Source organism: Mus musculus, chromosome 5 (genome assembly GCF_000001635.26).
Source record: "Mus musculus strain C57BL/6J chromosome 5, GRCm38.p6 C57BL/6J".
In the NCBI taxonomy this organism is placed as follows: Eukaryota; Metazoa; Chordata; class Mammalia; order Rodentia; family Muridae; genus Mus; species Mus musculus.
In genome coordinates, this window is record NC_000071.6 from 24,406,921 (window position 1) to 24,423,602 (window position 16,682).

General features: G+C 52.9%; 3 protein-coding genes across 12 annotated transcripts in view; 2 read left to right on the top strand and 1 right to left on the bottom strand.

Annotated features, from left to right (window-relative positions):
- Positions 1-5,839, top strand: part of Abcb8 (ATP-binding cassette, sub-family B (MDR/TAP), member 8) — a 19,079-nt gene extending 13,240 nt beyond the window's left edge. For 2 of the 3 annotated variants that reach the window (XM_006535812.1, NM_029020.3), the window contains 3 exons: positions 388-535; positions 1,648-1,898; positions 2,434-3,027. In XM_006535812.1, the coding sequence (XP_006535875.1) occupies positions 388-535; positions 1,648-1,898; positions 2,434-2,574 (540 nt within the window). In that variant the 3' untranslated portion in view covers positions 2,575-3,027. Of the gene's footprint in view, positions 1-387; positions 536-1,647; positions 1,899-2,433 lie in introns of all 3 variants that reach the window. The other variant, XM_011249790.3, reaches the window with a different exon arrangement.
- On the bottom strand, positions 677-16,667 carry Cdk5 (cyclin-dependent kinase 5). Of its 3 annotated transcripts, none has more exons than XM_006535626.3 (12): positions 16,529-16,667; positions 15,878-15,966; positions 15,728-15,795; positions 15,578-15,638; positions 15,412-15,468; positions 14,035-14,130; positions 13,811-13,885; positions 13,573-13,669; positions 13,339-13,408; positions 12,863-12,923; positions 12,680-12,760; positions 677-1,435 (listed from the first exon to the last, which is right to left on the bottom strand). In XM_006535626.3, the coding sequence occupies exons 1-12, from the start codon at positions 16,563-16,565 to the stop codon at positions 1,418-1,420; spliced, it is 810 nt and encodes a 269-aa protein (XP_006535689.1). In that variant the 5' UTR covers positions 16,566-16,667; the 3' UTR covers positions 677-1,417. The 3 variants fall into 3 exon arrangements, 2 of the variants coding, with proteins under 2 accessions (XP_006535689.1, NP_031694.1); NM_007668.4 differs by lacking the exon at positions 677-1,435 and adding an exon at positions 11,308-12,542 and having other exon boundaries at positions 16,529-16,644; NR_156449.1 differs by lacking the exons at positions 677-1,435; positions 13,573-13,669 and adding an exon at positions 11,308-12,542 and having other exon boundaries at positions 16,529-16,644.
- Asic3 (acid-sensing (proton-gated) ion channel 3) lies at positions 6,531-10,920 on the top strand. 6 transcript variants are annotated; one of them, NM_183000.2, is made up of 11 exons: positions 6,531-7,328; positions 8,470-8,620; positions 8,890-9,017; positions 9,180-9,369; positions 9,461-9,517; positions 9,617-9,764; positions 10,035-10,126; positions 10,203-10,282; positions 10,378-10,449; positions 10,575-10,633; positions 10,748-10,914. In NM_183000.2, the coding sequence occupies exons 1-11, from the start codon at positions 6,792-6,794 to the stop codon at positions 10,824-10,826; spliced, it is 1,593 nt and encodes a 530-aa protein (NP_892045.2). In that variant the 5' UTR covers positions 6,531-6,791; the 3' UTR covers positions 10,827-10,914. The 6 variants fall into 6 exon arrangements, 5 of the variants coding, with proteins under 5 accessions (NP_892045.2, NP_001297403.1, XP_006535700.1 ...); NM_001310474.1 differs by lacking the exon at positions 9,617-9,764; XM_006535637.4 differs by having other exon boundaries at positions 6,760-7,328; positions 9,461-9,764.
- Positions 16,668-16,682: the final 15 nt, after the last annotated feature.

The following is a 16,682-nucleotide window of genomic DNA, read 5'->3' on the forward strand; positions in this document are numbered from 1 at the left end:
TGGATCCAGTACGTCCCTCTCCCTCTGCAGCTTTGTCCTTGTACTCCAGAGCATAGACACTGCTCCTATGGGCAGCAGTCTTAAGATCCCAGAGCTGTGGTTCTAAGGCTGCCAATAGCCACAAGCAGGAAAGGCCAAAACTCACATGACCTCCTATTACTATAGGGCCTGTCCATCATCACCTTTGGGGTGCTCTGTTTCCCATTAATGAGCCACCCTGCCCTCACATGATTAGCATTTGGCTTTGAACTTGAGACCTGCCCTACAATCATGGTCCTGTAAAATAAGACCCTCCTGGTGCACATGGCAGTCCCCAAGTTTTGAGGCTAGCTTAGAGTATAACCTGTAGATATCATCTCTGTGTCCCCGTGCCACTCAACCTTGCAGGAGCCAGTCCTGTTTGCAACAACCATCATGGAGAATATCCGATTTGGGAAGCTGGATGCTTCCGATGAAGAGGTGTACACAGCTGCACGAGAAGCCAATGCCCACGAGTTCATCAGCAGCTTCCCCGATGGCTACAGCACTGTGGTTGGTGGGTCCCTTGATGGGAAGGTGCTGGGTCAGCAGGGCAGTGTTGACACTCAGGAGCCATGGTTCTGTTGACATGGAGCACCTCAGCGTGACTCAGGAGGGACAGCTAGGAGACGGTCAAGCCAGGAAAGCCAGACCATGGTTGAGGGGACAAAGATGGCTTTATGGAGACAGAAGAACCTGAGACATGTGGCTCAGGCCTCACAGACTAGACAGGGCTCTGAGAGGAGATGGAGATTATAATAACAAATGGAAATGGGAGACCCAGGCCACAGGCACAAAGGGCTTGTGCACTCAAACCTACCACAGCCCAGGACAAGAAATAGGACCCCTCTCAGAATTTTCTGTGTTCTTCTGGTTTCCTTGCCCTTCAGTGGCATCGCCTCAGCACAACAGCTGGGGTTGTGTGCAGGCCTTTTCTGTCTTCAGGGTGCTGGACCATACAGTGTCACACTAGCTCATGCCTGGAACAACCTAAGCCTTAGATGTTCATCACCACAGCTCTTCTGTCATCTCTGGGGCTACTCTGCTGACTGACGTGGACCTTTCAGGCAGTGCCCATCTCTAGCAATCCCTCCAGGTCCTAACACAGCTGTGTTCACATGCTCAGGGTTCTGTGCTGTTCTGATGGGAGACCCTTGTCATCTCTATTCGGCCCTTCCTTGCTCCTTCAATTCTGGCGTGCCCCTTGTTATTGGGGCTTCCCAAGACTGCTCCCCTTATTGAGCTGTGACCCTGCCATCACTTGGCAGTCCCTCCCAGGGTTGTCCTCTGTGGTTAGCATCTGTGTGCTGTGCAGCCCATGCTTGGGTTCCAAGTGGTCTTACTGCAGCCAAGGCCAGAATCCAAAAGATGCTTGTTGCAGTAGGCATCTGGTGGGAGCTCATCTCAAGAGATGCACCTAGGAAGGGAGGCATATGCAAGACATTAGTGTTTTGGGTACACTTTCATGCTGGAGCATTCAGACTGACAAATATAAACACAGCACTGTGAACGTGGGATCCTGACAGGAGCTTGATGGAAGTTCCCAAGTACCCAGTATCCGTTGCCCACTGCCTCCAGTGTAGGGCTAAGGACCACTTTAGACCCCTGTCCTGTCCTCTCTTTCCCTAGGTGAGCGGGGCACAACCTTGTCTGGTGGCCAGAAGCAGCGCCTAGCCATCGCACGTGCCCTCATCAAGCAGCCCACAGTGCTGATCCTGGACGAGGCCACCAGTGCGCTAGATGCAGAATCCGAGAGGGTGGTACAGGAGGCCCTGGACCGGGCCAGTGCTGGCCGCACCGTGTTGGTCATTGCCCACCGGCTTAGTACTGTCCGTGCAGCCCACTCCATCATTGTCATGGCCAATGGCCAAGTCTGTGAGGTCAGTCGGGCTAGGAACGGGCAGTGGCTCGGGTGGCACAGCTAAGCTGTGTGAGCACCTGGCCTGCTTCCAGGTGCTTGAGGTCATGTTCTGGGAACAAAACCCCAACAGACCAAGGTCTTCCTATCCTTGGATAAACCCAGGCCACTACCCTCTGGGAAAGCTGAACTACAGGCTCCCGGACCAGGGGATGTGTATGTTGGTAAAGAGACTGAGGCACAGATGGCGACCCAGAGGCTAAGATGCAGAGAGGCTGTCTCAGACTTGTGGGAGAGATCAGGCAGAATCAGAGCACACAAGTGTATCCCACAGCCACAGCCGAACGAGAGACAAAAGTAATCAGGCCTCTCAATGTCAAGGGAACAGAAGGTAGCATTGGCTGGTAAAGCTGTCCCCAAGGTAGTCCCTTTACAGTGAGCAGAGTTGTCAAGTGTCCCTAGGTCATGAGCTTAAGTGGTTGTGAGCCTCACAATTGATGGAAGTCAATAGGGACTCCGAGTTAGCTCTGTTGAAATGACCCTCCTTCTGTCTCCAGGCTGGGACCCACGAAGAACTCCTTAAAAAAGGCGGGCTCTATTCAGAGCTTATCCGGAGACAAACCCTGGACGCCTCACTGACCTCAACCCCTCCTGCAGAGAAGCCTGAAGACCCCAAAAGCTGCCAGTCCAAAGCCTGAGAGGCCCCCTGGGGTCAGGTCACTGCAAGACATCAGTCTGAGGCTGGAGCTCTGCTGGGGACAGAGCCCTTGGAAGGCCAGTGTGCTGGAGTGTGGCCTGCACTACTGCCCCCTTAAAGGAGCTGGGCTCAACAGCTGGGGTGGGAAATGGCTCTCCGCCCACCTGCTCTGACCATCCTGACTCAGCTCTGTGGTCACGGGATGTACACAGTGAGACAGAGTCCCTGGACACCTCTGCTTGACCCTCTCAGGCTGGCCTGGTTCTGCCCAACACTCAGTTGTTTGGGCCCTCACTCCAGGAGACTGGCCAGGCCTGGTAGAATGGGTTGTAATCCCAGCACTTGGGAGACAGAAGTGGGAGGGTCAAGAGTTCAAGGCCATCCTGGGCTAAATAGTGAGACCCTCTCTCAACAAAAAGAAAAACCTAAATAAAGAGGAAAAATTTTCAAAGAGGCCGAGGCTGTAGCTTAGTAGCAGAGTGCGTGCCTGCCCTATGTGAGGGGCCTAGACATAATCCTTAGTACTGCAAATAAGAAATAAAACCCAGGGTTGGAGTGTAACCTCAGACTAGGCTCTGCCTCACCACAAGTAGGACCGCACACCCCCAGCTTTATTCTTGCATCCGCAATGCATCTCTTGGTCCGTTCTCCACACAGTCATCCTGGTTTCTAGCAGAATGAAGTGGTAGTGGTCATTATACAAGAAGCACCCGGCCAGGCGTGGTGGCGCACGCCTTTAGTTCCAGCACTCGGGAGGCAGAGGCAGGTGGATTTCTGAGTTCGAGGCCAGCCTGGTCTACAGAGTGAGTTCCAGGACAGCCAGGGCTACACAGAGAAACCCTGTCTCGAAAAACCAAAAAAAAAAAGAAGCACCCAGCCTGCCAGGCTGTGCTGTTTGCCTCATTCAGACTTGGTAAAACTACAGAGCCAAAGGCGAGACACTGGAGAGGCTGCTGCTGCACCATGTGTACACACAGACACAGTGCCAGTAAGATGGGAGCTAGCAGCAGGAGGTCATCCTTGGCTACACCAAGGTTGAGGCTAGCCTAGCCTTTGTGAGAGTCTGCCCCAAAGGTGGAAAGCACAATTGCTATGAAATACAGTGTGAGGCTGATAGGAATAATGTAAGCTTCATGGAAGTGGTGGGATGGTGGCCTTGCCTTGAAAGCAGGCAGCCTGTGGTCCCAAAGCTAAAGCCGCTATTGGCTTCTCAGGTGTTGAGGACCCTGTAGACTGCACCTGTGCTCCCAGAGCGTCAGCACTTTGTCTCATGCTGCTGCAGAGGCCTTGATCCACTTCACTTAGGCCCAGAGGGTGATGATCCCTACCCTTGGTACTGTAGGTCCCTTCCCCGAGAATCCATCCCTGGCCAGCCACATCCAGGTTGTAGGACTCTGTGCAAACCAGGGAATGGATCAGGGGAGGGGGGCTGTAACTGCAGGGCCAGACAAGAATTTTGTATGTTTCATGTGGCAAAGGATGGCATTGTCTTCCAAGAGTGATTAGTGCAGAGGACAGAAACAGCTGCTATTGGGAGCTTATGTAGGACCACATATACTGCTGTGGGGACAAACAACCCAAGAACCCTAGTCCATAGTGCCCTGGTTTAGTATCATCCTGGAATGTGACAGCCTGGGAAGCTGACTTCTGGGGTAGCTTCCGTTGCCTAGCCACAGCACACACCCCAACCCCCAACAAATGCAGCTTAGAGCAGGGCCTCTGCTTTCCATAGGCATGTCCCTCTGCCTGGCCCTACCCTACCCTTTATCCACCTGAGGCATAAAATCTCTCTCATGGAGCATCCAGCCCATTGGTTCCACACGCACACAGTCATCGGGCTACAGTGCACCCACAAATTCTCTATCCCCTGACAGCCACAAGATGACTGCCCACCAGGGAAGGGACCCTATGGTCAGTAGCTGGCGAGCCCAGCCCTGTGGGTATGTTCACCCAGTCACCCTGGCCTGGCTTTCCCAGCCCCTCAGTAGAGTACAGCTTGGCTACACTTGCTCTTAAAAGCTTCTTCCAAAAGTTAAGTGGCACATATTGGAATCCCACCCCTAAGCCCCAGACAGTGGTCACATCTGTGCCATAAGCCCTTCTAGTCACCTGTCCTCCCTAAGATCTTACTTGCCTAGTCTTTGCCATTAAGCCTGGGACCTTTCCTGAAACTAAGGCCCGAGTGCTTGTTAGGAGGATCAGTGTCCATACAGCCAAACCCAGCACAGTGTGACCGCCACTCATGGCCAGAAGCCACCAGGATGAACCTAGCAATCTCCAGTGCTTTTCAAAGACATGGGGCCAGTGATACTATTGCTCAACAAGTGGAAAACCTGCTGCCAAACCTAAAGACTTGTGGATGAGCAACTCCCAAAAAGTTATCCTCTGACCTCCATATGTGTTGTGACACACCTACCCAATAAACAAATAAATAGTAAAGCAGCAGAAAAGAAAATGCCAATAATGGATTTGTCTGATTACTCTTGAGCATACAAGATTTTGCCCAATTCCTAGGTACATAAGGGTAGATGAGACTTTACCCATGACTAACTAACATGACAGTGATAGGAACCAGGCCTTGCACTGTGCAGATGTCCTTAAGCTACTGGCCCCTCTTGTCGGAGTCCCTTGTACTCCTCCAAGCCAGCTAGCACTGAACTTGTGGGTGGCTTCCCCAGCACTGGAAGTATACAAATCCCATCCCCAAAGCTCTCTCCTCATCTTCCTTTCTGCATTCCTGGAAGTGGCTCTAGGACTTGGTCACATGCTGCCTTTGCCCCATGCAGGACAGAGTGCAGGGAGATGACTCAGTGGCCTGGAGTCCCCTCCAGGCATATTCCCTAATCAAGACTAATAGGAATGCAAAATGGCATCCCTGCTATTTAAGTGGGAGTGGGGGATCTGATGACATTTATCAAATTAGTAAGGCAGTGCCTTCAACCCAGAAACTCTTTTCGCTGTGTAGCCCTGGCTGTCCTGGAACTCACTCTGTAGACCAGGCTGGCCTCGAACTCAGAAATCCGCCTGCCTCTGCCTCCCAAGTGCTGGGATTAAAGGCATGAGCCACCATGCCTGGCCCCAACCCAGAAACTCTTTCAGGGAGTTTCTCTATGATGTCAATAGCAAACCTGGTATTGAAAAGCTGGAAACTCCGGTGGTTATCAGAGAAGACATAGTTATAAGACAGCACTCCATATGGACTAGGACAAGTAATGAGGGTGCTTTCCGGGTTCTGGAGCTCATGATCCCCAGAATATGTTCATTAAGAGAGGAAGATGTAAAGTAACAGAGGACCCTGGATACCTCTAGGGCAGCAGGAGAGTCCATGGTCACTATGAAGGAGGATAGCCTCACCAAAAGGAGGGTCTGGGTCTCCAGGCAGAGGAGGATAGTCAGAAGACAGAGGCCACTGGATATGGAACCTGAAGAGGGCCCTTGTCATGTAGTATTACTAGGATGCTAGGGGCATAAGAAGAGATCTGCCTGTGCCAAACCTCCCACCACTCTCTAACTTGGTCAGAAGCCAAGTCCACTCTGCAAAAGAACAAATGATGTCAGGTGGGTTCATGGAAGGGCAGGAGAGGCAAAAAGGAGAGGGGGTAGACTAAGAATCAGCCAATGACCCTCAGGTCTGCATTCAGGGGCTGTGACTGGGAGCCTAAAAGGCCTCAAAGGCATCCCAAACCCCAATGTCTATCTGGGTTTCCTTCAAGCCCTACCATGGACCGCTGTGGTTTCCTCCTGGCGCCTCTGGTCTCTGACAGCAGAGACTCCCCCACATGCTGCATTAATGGCTCAGCCTGTGCCCCCAGGGACCTCCCCTGCCCCCCCAGACTGCTCCGCTTGCCCCCCAACCCCCCTCGTGCTGAAACCTAATCCTCTGCAGCAGCTTTAGCTCAGTCCTGTTCTGCAGCCCCTGCCTGCCACTACCTCCTGCGCCCTACTTGGTCTTTACTGCAGAGACCCAGCCCCACGGAGTCAACGCCTGTTCTGGGGAAGGCAGAGCTGACCGAAGTTCAACTCATCCAGTCCTATCAGGCCAGTACTTTCACCTGTCTTGGCTCCTCCCGTCTCTACCTTCTCCTTCTCTCTCCGTATTCCTTGCTGAGCTACTTGAGTCCCATTTCAATCCCCACCACTATCCTGCTAGCCCTACAAAACAGCTTCCGTGCTCCTTAGAAATCCCATCCCCAGTCAGGAAACCTCCCTGCTCCAGCCATGAAACCTCCCTCAGGACTGGAGGAGGCCCAGCGGCGACAGGCCTCAGACATCCGGGTGTTCGCCAACAGCTGCACGATGCATGGTTTGGGCCACATCTTTGGCCCTGGAGGCCTGACCCTGCGCCGTGGGCTGTGGGCCACAGCTGTACTCCTGTCGCTGGCGGCCTTCCTCTACCAGGTGGCTGAGCGGGTTCGCTACTATGGGGAGTTCCACCATAAGACCACCCTGGATGAGCGTGAGAGCCACCAGCTTACCTTCCCAGCTGTCACTTTGTGTAACATCAATCCCCTGCGCCGCTCACGCCTCACACCCAATGACTTGCACTGGGCCGGAACGGCACTGCTGGGTCTGGACCCTGCTGAACATGCTGCCTACCTTCGTGCCCTGGGCCAGCCCCCTGCACCACCTGGCTTCATGCCCAGTCCGACTTTTGACATGGCACAACTCTACGCCAGAGCCGGCCACTCCCTTGAGGACATGTTGCTGGACTGCCGATACCGTGGCCAGCCCTGTGGACCTGAGAACTTCACAGTGGTGAGCCAGTTGCCCGAAGACCCTATTTAGTGACTACAATTTTCAGCCTTGTCAGTAAGGAAACCTTACCACCCCTGCCTGGCTATCCCTTCCTTCCTGCTGGCCACAGGCCTTCCATCGGAGACATTCGTTCTGTCTATCCGGGAAGCTGCCTTGGGAGGCTATCTCTGTCCATCTCAGTTAGACATCTGTGCACCTGGCTATGCCTCTCAGTGAGGACAGCAATCCAAGCAAGCTGCAGGACCAAGGGCTAATCAGTAGAGACACTTGCTCCTAGAGTAGACTGCAGTACCCTGAGACTATTCTGGGGCAGGAGAGAACTGATGTTCCTCTGCCTCCTCTGAATTATTCCACCCCAAAAGAGGGCAAGAATACATCCAGTTACCCCTGTAGGGATACTGCTGTCAGGGCTTTGGCGAGAGGCAGAGAAGTTACACTGAGGCAGGAGGCTTCTCCATTCCACATACCTACATGTGAGACTAAGGACATTGAGGTATGGCCTATCAAGTTCCTTCAAGGAGGGTGGGAGAAGTGGTTTCTTCGTATGAGATCCAGTCTCAAAAAAGTCCAAAGCATAAAACAAGCATGGGGGTGCACATCTTTTATCCCAGAACCTGGAAAACAGAGGCAGGAGGATCCCTGGGGATTTGAGGCCAGCCTCATCTACAATATATAAATTCTAGGACTACATAGAGAGATTCTGTCTCAAAAAAAAAAAAAAACCTTAAGAAAATGAGGACATGGTGGAAAATCAGCTAGATCTCCTAGACTTCATCACTTAGGCTCCCCCTAGGTACGTAAGACAGCACATGCAGGGGGAGAGCATCTACCCAAGACCTACTGAGCTTGCACATCTGCCTCCAGAACTGGAAGGATTTGTCACTGCCATGGTGGCTTTTCCTGTGGTCCCAGGACTTGGTATTTGGAACCAGGAGGATCAGGAATTTGAGGCCAGCTCAGTTACATCGAAAGCACCAGACAAGGCCAGGCTACATAAGATCTTACTCCCTGTCCCTCCCTCCAAAACCCTAAAGGACAAAACAAAGAGAACGGGCTCAAGGGGTGGTATGGTCCCATTCCCAAGGGCTTGTTTGAGAGAGGGACTGTTCCTTTCTGTTCCCCCCAACCTCCCCCCCCCCAGATTTTCACTCGAATGGGGCAATGCTACACCTTCAACTCTGGTGCCCAGGGGGCAGAGCTGCTCACCACTCCTAAGGGCGGTGCTGGCAATGGACTGGAGATTATGCTGGATGTACAGCAGGAGGAGTATCTGCCCATCTGGAAGGACATGGGTGAGGGCCACAGGGTCATTGCCTGTGAGGAGGGATAAGGGTGGATGCATGCCTGAGGCTGGGAAATCACAAGACCATGGGAGGGAGGGGGAGAGGGAGGGGGAGAGGAGGGGGAGGGAGAGGCGGTAGGTGTGTAGGGAGAAGTCCCAAAGCATGTAATTTTGTGAGAAGAGACAGGGCTGTCTCTTCTAAATCCTGAGGAGAGGGACTGCCAAGAGAGTCTCTCCTGGGAATGGAGTGTCTGGGGCCTTAAAGGCCCCTCCCTGCAGAAGAGACCCCATTTGAGGTGGGGATCCGAGTGCAGATCCACGGCCAGGAGGAACCCCCTGCCATTGACCAGCTGGGCTTCGGTGCTGCCCCAGGCCACCAGACTTTTGTGTCCTGCCAGCAACAGCAAGTATGTTGGCTCAACTGCCTGCACCTCCCACCCTCCCCAAGCTCCTACCATCCCTAGAAGGCCCTAAGACCCCAAGCCACAGTGTCTCAGCCTGACTGTGGGGGCCACACACACACACACCTCTATTACTAAACAGCCTATTTAATCTTGTCCCTCTGACAGCTGAGTTTCCTGCCACCACCCTGGGGTGACTGCAATACCGCATCTGTGGATCCCGACTTTGATCCAGAGCCCTCTGATCCCCTGGGTTCCCCTAGCTCCAGCCCTCCTTATAGCTTAATAGGGTGTCGCCTGGCCTGTGAGTCACGCTATGTGGCTCGGAAGTGCGGATGTCGAATGATGCATATGCCTGGTAAGGGACTGGGCTCTGTTGAGAGTAGGGAATGAAGATACCCTAGGGGGCGCTCTCAAGCTCTCAGACCGGTCTCTTCTTCCTATTCTAGGAAACTCCCCAGTGTGCAGCCCCCAGCAGTACAAGGACTGTGCCAGCCCAGCTCTGGGTAAGGCACATCTCTTCAGCCTCCCTGTCCCCATCCATTCAGACATTGATCACAACCCTCTTGGCCAAGTGCTCCTGTTCCTTGCTTTGCGGCCTGCAGACGCTATGCTGCGAAAGGACACTTGTGTCTGTCCCAACCCGTGCGCCACTACACGCTATGCCAAGGAGCTCTCCATGGTGCGGATTCCCAGCCGCGCTTCAGCTCGCTACCTGGCCCGGAAATACAACCGTAGCGAGACTTACATCACGTGAGCAAGGGACATGGTAGCAAGGCTGGAGGCACTGTACCTGAGTCAAGGGGCTCCTAGCAGGGAACTGGACTGGAACCCTTTCGCACACAGCCCAGGCTAGAGTCATCTCTACATAACAGGTTCTGGGACTTGGGCAAACTGCTTAAACTTTCTGACTTGGGGGATGGGAACAACCCAAGGTTCTTGAAAGGGGCCAGAATGCTCACACCCACTTCCAGCTGGCCCCGGGTGGTGTCCAGCAAGTAGTTCGCGCTTCTTTTCCTTCAGGGAGAATGTACTGGTTCTGGATATCTTCTTTGAAGCCCTCAACTATGAGGCCGTGGAACAAAAGGCAGCTTATGAAGTGTCGGAGTTGCTGGGTGTGTACTGAGTGCCTGGGTCTGCAGAGGTGCAGAAGGTAGGTGATCGTGAACTGACAGCACTCTGCCTCCACAGGAGACATTGGGGGACAGATGGGACTGTTTATCGGAGCCAGCCTGCTTACCATCCTCGAGATCCTCGACTACCTCTGTGAGGTGGGACAGAACCCCAGACACCATGGGGAAGAATCAGGCCACCAGTGTCTAAGAATATAGATGTTGGCCACCTAACTCCTGCCACTTGTCCCCAGGTTTTTCAAGACAGAGTCCTGGGGTACTTCTGGAACAGAAGGAGCTCTCAAAGGCGCTCTGGCAACACTCTGGTAACACTCCTTTGCCATCCCCCATCCCTAACATTGTAGGCCTCACCCCAAACCTTAAACATTTGGCCCAGGAGCTATAAGTACAACAATATTGGCTGGTCTCCACCTGACCCCTCTTCCCACAGCTCCAGGAAGAGTTGAATGGGCATCGAACACATGTTCCCCATCTCAGCCTAGGCCCCAGGTAATATGAAATATTCCCCATAATGGGGACAGGACAGGTTCAGAGGAAGAAGTTCAGGTCCAGGACAGAAGAGGTGGAGGGGGCCCTGCCCAGTGCTGTGGCTTGTCCCACCAGGCCTCCTACCGCTCCCAGTGCTGTCACCAAGACACTCGCTGCCTCCCACCGTACCTGTTACCTCGTGACAAGGCTCTAGACCTGCTTGGCTGCGCCGTGACATCTTGGACATGCCCAGGCTGTACATCTTTGCCTTCTTTACCCTAATAAAGCTCTAGTACACGTGCCTCAGGCGTCTGCCTTACAGATCAGACACGAGCAGAGTCGATGACAGCTTCCAGCCTCATCCATTCTCCAGCTGGGCCCTGGGCCCCAGTTAGACTTAACAATTCTCTTGAGGTGGGGTGGGGTAATTTTGAGACAAGCTCAGTCAGGCACACCTTAGTGAGGAGTTGATGAGGTCCTCAAACCCATTTTCTTTTCATTTTGTTTTTCTTGAGTACCGGGGACTACGCCTCGGGTGTGGAGGATGCCCGCTATGCGAGTATTTTTCCATGGAAGCATCCCCCATCACTTTTTTCCTGAGGCAGGGTCTCATAAACTTCCAGCTAGGATTGTACTATGCAGCCAAGGATTATCTTGAACTCCTAACCTCCCAAATATTGAGATTATAGGCATGGTTGGCTTCCCAGACCTTTTTATATCTTGTTTATTTAGAAACAGAGTCTCACTAGGTTTTCCAGATTACCTTGAACTCACTCCCAAGCCCACACTGCCCTTGCAGCACTGCCTCGGGCTCCTTGGTAGATTGGAATGCAGGCCTATACACTAGGCTTACCTCCTACCAAAATCTAAGAAGGTAGTCTCTCCATGCCCAGAGCTTAGGTGACGGCCCATAGTGGGCATGGTCAGTAGGTATTCATTGCACCAACGGTGGAGAGCTGGAACGAGGTTCTAACTAGCTCAGCGAGAAGGTGGAAGTGGCAGGTTACATGAGAACTAGTCCATGTGCAAGAACACAAACTGGTGTCTCGCCTTCGAAGGTTCTCGCCTTTCCAACCTCTCCATAGGAGCTGACAACCTGCTAAGACAGTGGGCCCAAGAGAGCCCTCCCTTCCCCTTCCTGTCAAGAGGGCACTCCTGGAGTTTCGCCTCAGCTCCAGTTTCCTACTCTCACTGTACCCCAACCCCTGGAAAAGTGACAAACAGGAACTGGGAAGGGCTGTGCTTATGGAAGAGACCCACACAGCTCTGGATCTCTTCTGCCCCAGCTGACAACTCCAAGTGTGAGAAGACAGATGTGGAAGGCTCTATATAGGATGCAGAGCTAGAGAGGCCTGGCCCATTCTCCCCTTCTGGCAAAGACTCAGCTTTGCACTCAGGCATCCTACCTCAGGACTGTATCTGGCCTTCTAGGCAGAGGAAAAAAGTGTGGAGGATTATGTAAGCTGAGTGTGGAGACAGGACTGCCATGACACAATCAAAAGAACAGGGACCATTGCCTCCTATTCCTGGTCTCAGGATACGTAAAGAGATAGAGCAGACGTGAGTAGCTCAGTGCACAAGCTGTGGGCCACATCACATTGCAGGAGTCCCCAGTCACCCTCCAGAGCCACCCCACCACCATATCATCAGACTGTGGGAAAGGAGCCAATTTATGAAATTAAATAAAGTCCACGGAGGGAGGGAAAGCCGCGGGCCAGGGTAACTCTGCCCTGGCTGGCCCAGCACAGCTGGCGCTCAGCATCCCACACCCGACTCTTCCACCCTCCTGGGAGGGAGGCTTAAACAGGCCAGGCCCCAGCCTGGCCACTGGGGTTCAGAGAGCCTATGGGGGACAGAAGTCAGAGAAGTAGGGGTGCTGCAAGGCCTCCTCTGCTGAGATGCGCTGCACAGGGTTACACTTCAATAGGTTCTGCAGGGGGAAGAAAGGCAGAGGTGGCTCAGGCTAGGACAGCCCACCATCTTTTGACCCTCTGGGCAAGCATACAGTCTCCAGTTTCTAGTCCTGGACAGACAAACGGCCCCATCTTTTACCCGCCGGGCACCTACCTGCAACAGGTCCCTCCCCGTGGCATTGAGCTTGGGCACGACGTTCACCAAGGATGTTGTAGCTGGGTACATTGGGTAGGGCTGCAGAGGAGGGCCAGGCAGAGTCAGGCCACAGCACGGATCATAGAGTTGGAAAATAAAAGGGGCCTCTAACGAACCAAGACCTCCCATAGCCAGGCACACCTTATAGTCTGGCAGCTTGGTCATGGCAGGCCATTGTTCCTCAGTCGGTGTCCCTAGCAGTGTGTCCATGTGGTCAAGGGTCACTTGTGGGGAGGGTTACACCTACACTTGAGGGGCTAGTGGGGGGATTCCTCATTCCCACCTGACCTTCTCTTACACCACCATGCTCTATCCCCAGCCCAGCCTGAGATGAACCCCATTTTATGGTATTTAGTAGGAAAACCCAACCCGATACTTGCAGTTCAAACAGACGAGTCATTTTTCTCCAAGAACCCTCTTCCTTCCTCCTAAGGCTTACTGGAACAACTTCTAATAGCTTCATCAGGGGTGTCATCCTTACCAACCGTGACTCCATCCATGCAAGGACAATGTGAAGGGCAAGCAATGGCTAACTCTCACCCCAGCTCTAGGCTCTATGCCCACTCCCATTCTACAAAGAGGTGAAGGGGTGTAGGCTAAGGGCACTGGGAGGATATCGGAAGATCCTCTTCAGCTGGTCATCCACATCATTGCCAGGGAAGAGAGGTCGTCCTGCATTAGCCAGCTCTGCAGAGAAAAACAGGGATAAAAGAGTACATGAAGGACCCATTGTTCTGAAGTGCCCCTGTGCCTTCCAGCCCCAGCCCCAAGAGCTCCCTCTCCCTTCCTTCACAAGTTCTCCTATTTGTTACCCCAACTGGAAGGACCTCTGCAGAACCCCAATGTGTCACCTGCAAAGATGCAGCCGGCTGACCACATGTCGATGGACGTGGAGTACAGCTTGGCCCCAAAGAGGACATCCGGTGGGCGGTACCACAGCGTGACCACCTGGAGAAGACCCCACCCACAGGGATCCCCCTCCCACTTAGAGAGCTGGAAGGAGGTCCAGGAGGAGGCTCAGAGAGCAGAGGAAACAAGGTGCTGGGGGACTCCCTCCCTTCAGCTTCATGTACCCCTTCCCAGGCTCACCTCAGCAGAGTAGCAGCGGACGGGGATACCAAAGGCTCGGGCCAGGCCAAAATCAGCCAATTTCAACTCCCCATTCTGAGGGGAGATAACACAAAGGGAACACGGAGAAGGCCTTTTAACTGGGTCAGGATAGGCTCAGTTTCCTTCTCCCCATCCTGCTTCCTCAGTGCTCCCCACCCCTGCTCCAGCGTCTGCATTCTCATTCCCTGTTCCCAGAGCAATACCCTGTTTATGAGCAGGTTCTGGGGCTTCAGGTCCCTATGTAGCACGTTGCGGCTGTGACAGAATCCCAGGCCTTTCAGCAGCTGGAAGAGGAATGACTGGGGAGAGGTAAGGAAGAGGGAGTCAGGCCCACTACGACCTATAGCCCATGTTACTTGCAGCCAGTGGAAAAGTCCATTGTGTGTGTGTGTGTGTGTGTCTGTGTGTGTGCATGTGTATGAGTGAGTCCTCTGCAAGAGCAGAAAGTGTTCTTTGTTACTATTTTGTTTGTTTACACAGAGGGATTCTCTGTGTAGCCCTGGCTGTCCTGGAACTCCATCTATAGATCAGGCTGGCCTTGACCTCAGAGATGCACCTGCTGCTGCCTCCCAAGTGCCGGAGTTAAAGACTAGCACCCCCACACCCAGCTTGGCAAGTGCTCTTAACAACTGAGCTATCTTTTCAGCCTTTCATCTAGTTACTTTTGAGAATCTGCACTGCGGGCACTGGAGGGATGTGTGGGAGTACAACAGTAACCAAACTGTCCTTGCTTCTCACAGCTTCCTGGTGGACCTTCCTGTATTTCCAGTCCATGTTGGTCTCCCCTACATAGCTGCAATTGGGTACACACACCATAAGCATCAACATAAATACAAAGTTCAGTATTACTCAGGACCCACTTCTGGTGGGACCTGGGCCAAGGCATTGGTTTTAGGCCTAGAATAGTGACTGGTACACAGCAAAACCTTCAGCAAATACTTATTATGTTGGCTTCTCTCTCTCTTTCTCTAAGATTTACTTTATTTAAAAATTACGTACGTATGTGTATACATCCATGCATGCACATGTGTGTCAAGGGGAGGAGGGTGTGCACATGAGTGCAGGTGCCCTTGAAGGCCAAAAGTGGGTACTAGATCCCCTGGGTCTGGAGTTACAGGTGGTTGTGAGCTACATCAGTTGGGTGCTAGAAACTGAATTCACATCATCAGGAAGAGTAGCCATCTGTCCAATCCCTTTTGTCTTGATTTTGCTTTGATGTTTAAGACAAGGCCCTGCTTTGTATCTCTGGCTAGTCTTAAACTTGAGATGGCCCTGCCTCAGCCTTATGAGTGCTCAAGTTAGAAGTATGGGGCACTATGCAGGCCCGGGATTTGTTGAATGCAGGAGATAGTCTCTCCTGTGTCTCATCTCTGGAGTGCAAATGACATCATTGAAATCAGATACTGTCTGTGCAAATCAAAGGCAATCACATAAATAACGTTCACCAAGGCAAGTAGTCCTTGGTAGGCAGAAACAGGGTTCCCCTGGTACCCCAGCGCCCCAACCTGGCAGTCAAAGAGTGCTGATATTTATATAGGCATACCCAGGTGCCACAAATCCCTAGACATCTTTCCTCTCACCTTCACAATCTCAGGGTCCAGGTCACCATTGCAGCTGTCGAAATATTTCTTCAGGTCCTAAATAGAGGTTGCAGTGAGGAGAAGAGGACCGAGTTCAACCTTAGTCTGGACTCCTATACCCTCCCATGATAAATATGCCCCGCCCCCCCCCAAGCCCCTCTTTCACCTGATCACAGAACTCAAAAACCAGTGTCAGCTTCTTGTCACTATGCAGGACATCATGAAGCCTAGGGAAAATGAAAGGCTTAGCCACATCTCCAAGTTGGCCTCTAACATCCCAATACCAGCCCAGTCTAATAAGGAGGTTCTATCCTACCTGACAATGTTTTTGTGCTTCAGTTCTTTGAGTAGACAGATCTCCCGGAGGGCTGAACTTGGCACACCCTACAACATGCAAGGGGGTAATAGTTACACGAAACCCAAGACAGACTTTAGACCCCCCCTCCCTCCCAGGCCCTAGGCCTACCTCATCGTCATCATCCAGCCTGACACGCTTCAGAGCCACAATCTCATGAGTTTCCCGGTTTTTAGCCTTGAACACAGTTCCATAGGTGCCTAGAGGAAGGTTGGGGGTGAGGGAGAGGATCCTTCTCAATATCTTAGTGTGTAAGGGTAAGTTCTCAGGGCAAAGGCCAGATGTGGAGTAGTTTTGTGAGTGAGGATGCCAAGGAGAAGGTGCCTAAAATAACTCAAGGCTTCAGCTGCAGGGAGAATCTGCCATAAACTCCCGGGTCGGGGGTAGGGTCGGGGGGTATCGAGGAGTCACCTAGGGGAGGAACGAAGGCCTGCAAAAATGTTAAGGTTGGAGGTTCTGCAATGAATTGAAGCAGGAATCCCAGGTGAGGTTTGCAAGTGATGCTGGGGCTAGGGACGAGAAATGCAGGAAGTGCCGCGGTTAGGAAGGCTGGTCCACAGAGATTGCTAAGGCTAAGAGCAAGAGTTTGCCGCAGATGCTAACACAGGGTTCGTTTCTGCACTGGGTGAGGGACTCAGCGGCCAGGGCTTTTGGCTAGTGCTGAGGTCGGAGCCTGCCGGTATAGCTGACGGTAAGGGAGCTGGGACTGCAAGTAGGGTCTTCAGAAAAAGACCTTGCAGGAACATCTCGTGGTTCCATTACCTTCCCCAATCTTCTCCAGTTTCTCGTATTTCTGCATTGCAGCGGCCGCGGGGACCCCTGCGGGCCCTCGGTTCTAAGACTCCCGGCCCTGGCGTTGCAGAGGAGGTGGTACTCACAGCTCCAGCCCCGCCCACCTGCTCACCACGCACTGGCA

Excerpts from the sequence above, each read along its gene's own strand:
- Cdk5 (NM_007668.4), bottom strand. The coding sequence starts at position 16,565 with ATGCAGAAATACGAGAAACTGGAGAAGATTGGGGAAG. Across the intron at positions 12,761-12,862 it reads CCAAGCTGCCAGACTATAAG|CCCTACCCAATGTACCCAGC; the intron begins GTGTGCCTGGCT and ends CCTCCTCTGCAG. Across the intron at positions 12,543-12,679 it reads CGGGGAGGGACCTGTTGCAG|AACCTATTGAAGTGTAACCC; the intron begins GTAGGTGCCCGG and ends TTCCCCCTGCAG.
- Asic3 (XM_006535637.4), top strand. The coding sequence starts at position 6,792 with ATGAAACCTCCCTCAGGACTGGAGGAGGCCCAGCGGCGACAGGCCTCA. Across the intron at positions 9,370-9,460 it reads TCGAATGATGCATATGCCTG|GAAACTCCCCAGTGTGCAGC; the intron begins GTAAGGGACTGG and ends TTCCTATTCTAG. Across the intron at positions 10,634-10,747 it reads CATCTCAGCCTAGGCCCCAG|GCCTCCTACCGCTCCCAGTG; the intron begins GTAATATGAAAT and ends TTGTCCCACCAG.